This window comes from Chrysochloris asiatica, unplaced genomic scaffold (assembly GCF_000296735.1).
Source record: "Chrysochloris asiatica unplaced genomic scaffold, ChrAsi1.0 scaffold00119, whole genome shotgun sequence".
Classification (NCBI taxonomy): domain Eukaryota; kingdom Metazoa; phylum Chordata; class Mammalia; order Afrosoricida; family Chrysochloridae; genus Chrysochloris; species Chrysochloris asiatica.
This window is the reverse complement of record NW_006408637.1, coordinates 2,146,119-2,157,338: the sequence shown is the minus strand read 5'-3', so window position 1 is coordinate 2,157,338 and position 11,220 is coordinate 2,146,119. Positions and strand designations below refer to the sequence as shown.

At 37.7% G+C, this 11,220-nt stretch overlaps 1 protein-coding gene across 1 annotated transcript in view; it reads right to left on the bottom strand.

Moving 5' to 3' along the window:
* The window catches only part of FMN2 (formin 2), a 655,381-nt gene that overhangs the window by 100,538 nt on the left and 543,623 nt on the right, over positions 1-11,220 (bottom strand). Inside the window, exon 16 of the mRNA XM_006868578.1 lies at positions 6,074-6,125. Coding sequence (XP_006868640.1) covers positions 6,074-6,125 — 52 coding nt within the window. The remainder of the gene's footprint in view (positions 1-6,073; positions 6,126-11,220) is intronic.

Below are 11,220 nucleotides of genomic sequence, written 5' to 3'. Positions count from 1 at the left end.
CCCAGTCGCTTTTCAGCAGGGTGTTATTCAGTTTCCATGTATTTGACTTCATTTCCTTGGTCTTCCTATTGTTGATTTCTAATTTGATAGCATTGTGGTCTGAGAAAATAAAGCATCATTTTTAATGTCAAGGTCATATGTTCCAACTACTGAACCGTCTTCGTTTCCAACTTCTGCTTTCCAATCACCACTAATTATCATGCGTCTTGATTGCATGTTTGATCAACTTCATACCAAAGAAAGTTGCTAGAATTCTTCAATTTCATCATCACTGGCTTTAGTGGTTGGTGCATAAATTTGCACAACTCTTCCTTCTTGTAGGCATATGGATATTATGAAATCACAGATAGCATTGTACTTCAAGATAGGTCTTGAAATGCTATTTTTGATGATGAATGCAATGCCATTCCTCTTCAATTTGTTATCACTGGCACAGTAAACCATATGACTGTCTGATTCAAAATGGCTAATATCAGTCTATTTCAGCCTACTAATGCCTAGGAGAGCCCTGGTACCATAGTGGTTATGAGTTGGGTTATTAACCTCAAGGTCAGCAGTTCAAAACTAGCAGCTGTTACACAAGAGAAAGAAGAGGATTTCTGCCTCTAGAAAGATTTATAGCCTCGGAAACCCTGTACAGGTTTGCTATGAGTCGGAACCAATGCCACTGCACAGTACCACCACCAGTGCCAAGGTTATCCATCTTTATGTGTTCCATTTCATTTTTGACAACTTCCAATTTGCCTAGATTCATACTTTGTACAATCCATGCTCCGGTTATAAATGGGTGTTTGCATCTGTTTCTCCTCATTTTGAGTTGTGTCTCATCAGCAAATGAACGTACTGAAAGACTCCATTCATAACATTAATGTCAACTCCACTTTGAGGAGTCAGCTTTTTCTGAGTTGTAGATTTAGTGCCTTTCAACCTGAGGGGCTCATCTTCTGGTACTACATATCTTGTGATGCAACAAATATTTAATATGCAATGAAAAATTACAGCATTGCCCTTTTGAAGTCAAGAATAAAACATGGCTGTCCATTCTCAATACTAATATTCAATACTGTTTTAGACCTTCCAGCTCACTAAATAAGTGGATTCTTCTATTCAGGAATAATACCAGTGAAAATATAGACAATGACGGTGTTGATAGTTGTGTGCCATCGGGCCAGTTCCAACTCACAGTGACCCTGTATAGGTTTTCCAAAGCTCTAAATCTTTTTGGAAGCAAAAAGCCTCATCTTTATCCCACTGAGTAAATGGTAGGTCTGCACTGCTGACCTTTTGGTTAGCAGCCCAGTTTGTAATCCACTACGCTACCAGCACTCCTAAAATATAGACGATATTATCAAAATTTATTGCATTTATGCCTACAGTAGTAACATTAGGTGGTATCAAGTCAGTCTTGACTCATAGGGACTCTATGCACAAAACACTGTCCAGTCCTGTGCCATCCTCACAATTGCTGCCATGTTTGTTGCTGCCACTGTGGCACAGTCCTCATTGGGAGTACTAATAGAATCCATTTAAACTGGATACATCATAGCACATAGTCATGTTTATAACTGTGTTGTACATCAGTGTTAATTCATCCAAAGTGATGGAAGAAACACAGTCATGGATGGAGCTGGAGGAAGTGAGAACCCATGTTTGCTTGGCTGCACCCACCTAGATTAGAGCTTCCAGCGTAGTTTCCATAAAATGGATTTTCAGCTGACAGTGGGAGTCAAGAATCCAATGATTTAGTAGATGTTCTTCATAAATGCATTTCCATTGAATGCATGACTTTAGGAGAATTTCCAAACATAGTTTATTGGATTTTTTTCCCTCTTTTTTATTTTTTAGTTTAATAATTTATTGTGAAATATGTGATAGTTTATATGGGAGAACATTGACTTTACATTCATCCTATTGTATATCATTTCATTGCCATGGTTACAATCCCCTCCATGTACCATCAACCAACCAAGGGCATACCCCGCAAGCCTACCCTTCAGTTATCAGCTCACAGCCCCTCTCCCTTTCTGGGTTCTATAGTCCCTGGCTGCTCTATCTTTCCATGTCATTGTCTCTGCCTCCATCTCTGGCGTCATTGTTTCTCTGGGTAGGGCCCTGCACTTTGCTCTTCTCCCTTGATGGTCTCAGAAACCTCCGCTCCTGGACTGCAGAGTCAACCACGCCTCTCCTCATCATTATTATATTTTTAAATAATTTTCATTAGTTATATGGTTGTTTGTTAAGGAGAGAGTTTATTTTGAAAGTGGGCCCCCAAGCTCACATATTTTGGTTTACAGAATTTTGCAAACTCTCTATGAGGCCGGTTGACTACATATAGATTTAATTGATGTTCATTGTTTCTTATATTTCAAAGCTAAATGCAGGAGGCATGGGAACTCAAACATGGCACCAAGATCTGTGCTATACATCCACCCTTTGCTGGCTGATAACAGGATCAATGGAAAAGGCCAGCAAAAAAAAATTAGAAAAGGAACAAATGAGTATATGGCTTTATTCTGAAACATGACTTTGGTTTTTTCTTTTATCACCAAACTTTCTGTAATCTCTGATTGAGATAACAATATCAAGATAAAATAGCACTTCACATTTATCCACATATACTGAGTGTTAAGCATATGGCAAGAATCACCTCTTTTAATTCTCACCTACAATGTAGGGATTATCATCCTCGGGTTAAGGATTAAAGTTCAAGGTCTCAGAGCTATCCTCACACAGGAGAGGAAGGATTCACATTCACAAATTCAAGGGGGCCAGAGTACTAGTGAAACTGACAGGTGTAAATTAGGGCTTTAGGAATTCAATCTTGGGACTATATGGGGAGGATCAGGGAAGAGAAAGTAACAATCTTGGAATCATGTTTAGGCTGATGGTGGTGGTGGTGGTATGCCGTGGAGTCATAGCAAGCCTGTACAGGGTTTCCAAGGCTGTACATCTCTACAGGAGCAGAAAGCCTCATCTTTTACCCACATAACAGCTGGTACTTTCAAACTGCTGACCTTGAGGTTAGCAGCCTGACTTGTAACCACTACACTACCATAGCTCCTTGTGTAGACTGATAATGAGTAGAATTTATAATAGTTAGTGGTGTGGCACTGCAGGATAAGGCACTGGACTGAAAGGTCAGTCTGAACTGCAAGGATGGCAGTTTAAATTCACCAGCTGCTTCTCAGAAACCCTACAAAGGGTCGTGATGAGTCAGAATCGATTAGATGGCACTTAACAAATGGTCACGTTAGAAAGATAAAGCTCTTGAAGGTTGTAGAAACAAATGGATGTAGGAGTCCTGGTGTGGCGCTGTAGGAAGAGCACTGGATCACAAGTTCAGTTTGAACCAGAAGGCTGACAGTTCATCCACCAGTTACTCCTTAAAACCTCTATACAGGGTCACTATGATGCAGAGCCAACTTGAGGACACTTAACAATAACAACATAACCTGGGTAACAATAGGTGATAACTCTGTGTAGTTAGACAGTGCAAATCCTTTCCCCACCACCATCTAGTTCCTGTTGTTGTTGGGAATGACAAATTCAAGAAGAATGGCATTACAATCATCATTAAAAAGAACATTTCAAGATCTATGTTGAAGTACAACACTGTGACAGAATAATATCCATATGCATGGTGTTGCACTATAGGATAAGCATTGCACTCCTAACCATAAGGTCAGGGCTCAACCCATCAGCTGTTCCTTGGAAACCCTGCACAGGGCCTTTCTGAGTCAGAACTGACTTGAGGGCACTCAGCAACAACAACAACAATGGTAAACACCATTATTATAACCATTATTATTATAACCATTATTATTCACATTTACGTGCCAACCAGTAAAACCAGTGATGATGAAATTGAAGAATTCTACCAATTTCTTCACTATGAATTTGATCAAACATGCAATCAAGATGTACTAATAATTACTGATGACTGGAATGTGAAGCTTGGAAACAATGAGGAAGGAGAAATAGGGGAAAATATGGCTTTGGTGATTGAAATAATGCTGGAGCTCTCATGATATAATTCTGCAAGACAAATTACTTATTGCAAATATCTTTTTTATACAACAGAGTCCAGTATTATAATGAAAGTGTACAAAAGCCTGCAGCTAGAAAAACACACTCAGCATTTCTCAAATTAAAAGGACTGAAGAAATATTCAAGCCTTGACAAACAATACTGGAGGATTCTATGGGCAAAATACTGAAGGATGCAGCAAGCATCAAAAGAAGATGGAAGGTATACACAAAGTCACAGTAACAAAAATAAATTGTAGATGTTCAAAAATTTCAAGAGGTAACATATGATCAAGAACTAATGGTATTGAAGCAAAAAGTCCACGCTGCACTGAAAATACTGGTGAAAAACAAGACTCCAGGAATTGATGGAATACAAATGGAAATCTTTCAACAAACTGATGCAGCACTGGAGGCACTCACTCATGTATGCCAAGAATTTGGACAACAGTAAACTTATTGGAAGAGATCCATATTTGTATCTATTCCTAAGGCAGGTGATCCAACTGAATGCAGAAATCATCAAACAATATTATTAATACCACATGTAAGTAAAATCATGCTGAAGATAATTTTCAGCAAATGGCTATGACACTGTATCAACAGGGAAATGCCAGAAACTCAACATGGGTTGAGAAGAGGAATTGGAAATAGGGATGTCATTGTCAATATCAGATGGATCTTGGCTGAAAGCAGAGAATATAAGATGTTTACTTGTTCTTTACTGAGTATGCAAAGACTTTTGACTACGACAAAGTCAAAGACTTTTGACTTTTGACTATGGATAACATTGTGAAGAATGGGTATTCCAGAACAACTGATTCATAAGGAACCTGTACATAGATCAAGAGGCAGCCATTCAAACAGAACAAGTAGATAATGAATGTTTTAAAATCGGGAATGGTGTGTGACATGGCTGTATTCTTTCACCATACTTATTCAATTTGTATGTGAGCAAATAATCTAAGAAGCTGAGTTATGTGAAGAAAAGCATGGCGGCAGGATTGGAAGAAGACTTATCAAAAACTTGCAATATGAAGATGATACAATCTTGCTCACTGAAAGTGAAGATGATTTAAAGTACTTACTGATTAAGATCAAAACACAACTTTCAGAATGGATTGAGCCTTAAGTATAGAAAGCAAACATGCTAATACCTAGACCAATAAATAACACCAAGATAAATGTAAAAAAGATTGAGGTTGTCAAAAATTTCATGTTTCTTGGTTCCATAATCTACCTTCAAGAAGAAGCAATCAAGAAATCAAACAAAGTATTTCACTAGGCAATTTTTTTGCAAAAGACCTCTTTTAAGGTGTTCAAGAGCAAAGTTTGAGGACTAAAGTGTGCCTGACCCAAGCCAGGGTATTTTCAAACAATGCCTCATGTGCATATGAAAGTTGGATAAAGTAGACCATAGAATAATTAATGCATTTAAGGTATGATGTGGGAGAAGAATATTGAACGTACCACGGACTACTAGAAGAACAAACAAATATGCGTTGGAAGAAGTACAGCCTTAATCCTCTTAGATGCCAGAATGGGAAGACTGTTTCTCATACTTTGGACATATTAACATGATGAGCCAGTGCTTGGTAAAGGACATTATACTTCCTAAAGGGAGGGTCAGTGAAAAACGAGAAGACCCACAATGAGATGGACTAACAGCTTGGCTGTAGCAAAGGGCTCAAGCATAACAACAAATGTAGAACTGGTGCAGGACCAGGCAGTATTTCATTTTGTTGTGCATAAGGTTGCTCTCTCAGAACCGATTAAATGGCACTTAACAACTACATTATATTAGAATTGTGTTGCTTTTATGTTAGAATGTATTGAAATATATTAAGTGTGGTGCTGCAGGTTAATGCATTGGGCTACAAGGTTGCTTTGAAATGCAGGATCAGTGCTTCAAGCTCACCAGCCACTCCTTGAGAACCCTACTCAGGGTAGCTATAAGTTGGAATCGACTCAACAGCATTTAACAATAGCAACAAAGTCCTTTATAAGTCTTATGAGCAATATTAGATTAAAGTGAAGTACTTTCTTACCATTTATGAGTCTTTGAAAGTGAATTCTCCTCTGCCTCTTGGTCAATTTTAGCTGAAAACACAAGACAATGAAAGAATAATAAAAAACAAAGTGAATAAACAATAAACAGTTATAATATTCCAAGTAAAATATGAACCAAATAGTATAGTATAAAATGATTGATTATTCATTTTATGTCATAAGGATAAACATTATATCAATTTATTCTTAAGCATATGCTGATAACTGGTAATTCTAATGTATTCAGCCCAACGTTTATTTTAAATCTATTCATGTTGTGGATACATCATTTTAAAAATTGTATTTCATCAATATGTTTATACTGACATAAATAAACTATATTATATAACCAAACCAAATTTTCAGATTTGAAGTAATTTCTTTGCACTGTTCAAATTAACCTGAAAAAATAGAACACTAGTAAAATTTAGGAGTCCTGGTGCGGCGCTGTGGGTTAATGCGCCAGACTCCAAAGTCATTTGAACTGCAAGATCGGTGGTTCAAACTCACCAGCTGCTCCTTGGAAACCCTAAACAGGGTCGCTATGGGTCAGAATCGACTCAATGCACTTAACAACAACAGTAAAATTTATATTTAGGATGTGTTTCCTAAGGAATGAAAGAAACTCTAATAATTGGTCACTCAATCTGGAGCCCCGGTATGATGCTCAGGATAACCATTGAACTGAAAAGTCAGTTTAAACTGCACGGTAGGCGGTTCTATCCACCAGGGGCTCCTCAGAAACCCTATGAAGAGTGCCGATGAGGATGACTTGGAACTGCATTGTCGGTACTTAACTACAGCAACAAGAATTAAAAAGACAAAAAAACAACCCAAAAACTTAATCAGAATAGCGTGTGATCTTCGTCTGTTTGGGTCAGTCTTTGGAATCCTGCGGCAGTGCTCTCCATACCATAGTGCAGGGCAGTAAATCCAGAGGCTATTTCTACAAACGCAAACTCACTGCCATCGAGTCAAATGTAACTCATAGTCACCCTAGAGAGGGGTTCTAAGGCTGTAAATCTTTATGGGGGTAGAAAGCCTCATGTTTCTTCCATAGAATGGCTGGTGGGTTCCAACTGCTGACCTTGCAGTCAGCAGAGTCCAGTGCTTATCCTACAGCGCCACATCTGCACTCCTATTTCTAGAAAGGTGTAAGAAAAAAATACTAACATTTTTTAATAAGTGGAAGGGGAGGTGAGAATGTAGCTATTGTATAAACATAATGCAAACATAAAAAAAGTCAGAATTGGTAAGGATATTACACATTAATTTTTACACTGCTTACAATACCAAAGGAATTTCATCGAATATATATACAGTAGTGACTTTTAAACTTTTTTGATCGGTAAGCGTACTAGTATTTTGAACATTACTCCATACAGTCAGTCCTTCATTTTCTCACACACACACGATACAAACTCTTCAAAAATACCCTTACTTCATTAAATTTCTCTAGTACATTTAATCTATTATGCTAGATTTTATGACATGTTAGCTACGACCCACTAAATTGACTTGGTGCCTCAATAATGCTTTGTGCCCCAAAGTTTAAAAACCAGCTGAGTTATAGGAACAAAATGCAAAAAATTAAAAATCATTAATCAAAATATTCTGGTACTAGTGAAAATTTTAAGTTAACTTTTTATAATCATTCTCCCTTGGGTCACACTTGTGGTCATTTAAAGAAATTAGAAGACAAAGTAGAGCCGAAAAGAAAGATTATAAAATATTGGGACTATGCATAATGTAAAATCCATTGTCACTTGGGAATTGTCAGTGTGTCTCTATCACTACTTCAAGAGCACATCTTGAGCTGGTTAGAATTTTACAACCTCAAGACAGTGTTTTGTAAGGTTCTGTACATTATGAGCAAAGTTGTAACTGGCTGTGGTACTGCCACTTTTTACCACGGCTACAGAATTGAACAGGACAATTTGAACTAGCAGGGAGCTACGATTTTTTTGTTTTGCTTTTTTCCTTTTGTGTTTTTGTACTTTATATTGTTTACACAAACTTACAGGTCAATTGTTTAGCCACATTAAAAGACAGAATAAAGGCTACATGAGTTTTCTTTGAAAAAGTTCCCACATAAACATACTGTCTTATCAAACTTTCATCTGGGTTGCCAGGCATAAAAATGATTTACTTCCAGAAGCAATTGTAGAAACAAATAAAGTTTAAGGGCAAATAAACAAACAAAAAGCATGATAACGCATACTATTTTCAGTAAGACATTCTTGTAATTGCTCTCACATGTCTTTTTCTATATGTGTATATGTGTGTGTGTAAAATACAGAGATTCAGACAAATGTTTGAAGAAAGACTTTCTAGATGGCTTAGAAGAATCACATAAATCATTTAAAACAGACTAGATGTGGGTTCTATTTCTGATTGTGTGACTAAAATTAACACTGAATAGTTTCCCTCTTTTCCAGATGGAGCTAGTGAAGGGGATGGAGGGATGATGGTGGTAGGCTGGCTTTTATGATTTAATTGTAACTGTTAGCAAGATGAATTGTGATAGTCACAACTGTAATTTTAGAAGATGTGTAAATAAGGATGTTGCTGTTGTTAAGTACTCTCGAGTCAATTTTGACCAATAGTGACCCTGTATATGGCTTCCAAGGAGCAGCTGGTGAGCTTGAACCACGAATCTTGCAGTTCAAACGGCTTTGCAGTCTGACACATTAGTCCACAGTGCCACACCAGGACTCCCGGGAGGTAACCTTTCATTTCAGGAACAGATGACCCCAGGACCATCCAGAAGGAAGAGCATGAATGGTAGGTGAGATCTCTAGCAAGAAAAGGGGCAACAGTAGAGACAGAAGCCATGGCAGAGGTGCTGACATGCAGAGACACAGCAGCTGTGTTTCAAGGCCCTCAGACTGACAGTAAGGATGTATGCCTGTGGGCAGGAGGCTGACTTGCAAACTATGCCCTTTAGACACTTAAATGAATACCATTTTTTTTTATTTGTATATGTACATCAAATATTTTTGCCTTGTTCATTTATGAAATATCAGATGCAAATGGGGAGCCACAGGGAGGAAGTAGGATAACTGTTGTTGCAGAGAGGGGATTGTTGTCATTGAGATGAAACAAAGTCTATCATTTGTTGAACGTAAAGCTGGTGATCTTGTCTGAAAACGTTCACTCAATTCACAATAAAAAGTTAAAGTTAAATTAAATGAATACTAACACAATGGGCAGAGCCCTGGTGTGGTGTTATAAAATATATATGGAAATGTTAACCACAAGGTTGCTGTTAAAATCCACCAGCTAGTCTCTGAAACTATATACAGTTACCATGAGCTGGAATTGACTTGACAACATTTAAAAACAACAATAATAACACAATGGTGGTGGTGCTGTATGCTGTTGGGTCGGTTCTGATTCACAGGGTATAGGGTTTCCAAGAACAGCTGGTGGGTTTCAACTACCAAACCTGTATTTAGTAGTCCAGTGCTTATCCTACAGAGCCACACCAGGGCTCATGATATAATGGCTGGTTAGTTGTGTGTTGGTTCTGACTCACTGCAACTCTGTATAGAGTTTCCAAGACTATAAATCTTTACAAGAGCAGAAAGCGTCATCTTTCTCCAGGCTGAGAGATTTGAACTGCTTACCGTGCAGATAGCAACCCATATTATAACCCACTACACTACCAGGGCATCTCAACAATACAGTGTTGTTGGTGTTGTTGTTAAGTGCGTTCCAACTCATAGTGATCCTGTATAGAGTTTCTGAGGAGCGGCTAGTGGGTTTGAACTACTGATTTTGTGTTTGCAGCCCAGTGCAACAACAGTTAAAAAGGCAAATAACAAATAAAAAAGTTAATTAGAATAGCATCACACTATATCCTACAGCATCACACTAGGAGTCCCAGCAATACAATAAACACTTGTTGTTGTTAAGTGTGGTCAAGTCGGTTCAGACCCATAACGACCCTGTATAGGGTTGCTGAGGTGTGAATGGTGAGCTTGAACCACCAACCTTATGGTTAAAACTGTCTTTGCAGTCTAGTGCATTAACCCACAGCCCTACAATATAATCTCAACTATCAGCTGAAAAGTTGGCGGATCAAATCTCACTCTTAGAGGCACCTCTGAAGACACACCAGGTAATCTGTTTCTGACAGTTCGCAGCCTTGAATAACATATAAAGTGCAGTTTCACTTTGAACTCAGGGTTTTCATGAGGCAAAATCAATCCGACAACAACTAACAACTAAAATGTTGGACTTGCACCTCATGGAATTTTTAAAGTTATATAATATGTAATTGTAAGTTTCATTGAACAAGTCAACTATTATTTTATTATGTTTAAATAATATAAGCATACAAAAACTATATAGTTATTAACTGTAGGGAAAAGGTCCATTTGGGAAAGCAAACCCCCAAACTATCATTGAGTACAATAAAGCAAATTTGACTAGTTCAAAATGATTCTTAAGTTAGATAAAATACTTTAATGCAATGTGGTAGTGAAGTGGTTCTTACAAAGGAACAAACATAAAAACTGACTTTCTTACCAAGCTTACTAGCCACATTACAATCATAAAATCAAATTGGAGTAGTAAAGAATATTAGAAAAATGCTGTGTTATTCATTATTGTTTCATTATTTTGAAACTAAGGGCATTTGAGTATTCAAACTATAATCAGCCTTGATAAATAACTAAATGAGAGATCAAATCAACCGCATGAAAGTACACAACATTTCAATTTTTAATGTAGAGTCAACAATTTAATGAACTAAACATATTTTCCTTTGTGCAGCAGTCTTAGAAGAAACTTTCTGGGAACTGCAGTTGGGGACACACTGAGACATCATTTTCCAGCATGCTGCTTTCATATATCAGCCATTTGTTGTCACAATTATTTTATACAAAGTTTTGACATAAACCTAGTGATAAATGCAGAATTCAGTTACTTTTACTAAAACCCGGATTCAAAAGCTGGTTTTGATCATTCCCACCCCCTCCATACACAGAGTAGACAGGGATGGGCAACTTGGACACTGGCTACCCAAAATGATATCGGGGAGGAGGGCTACAAAGGCAAGAAGTGACTGGCTTACAAGCTTTCAAGAGGGAACCTAGATCCAGAGGGTGTGGAGGAAGGTAGAATCTCCAGTGAGTAGTAT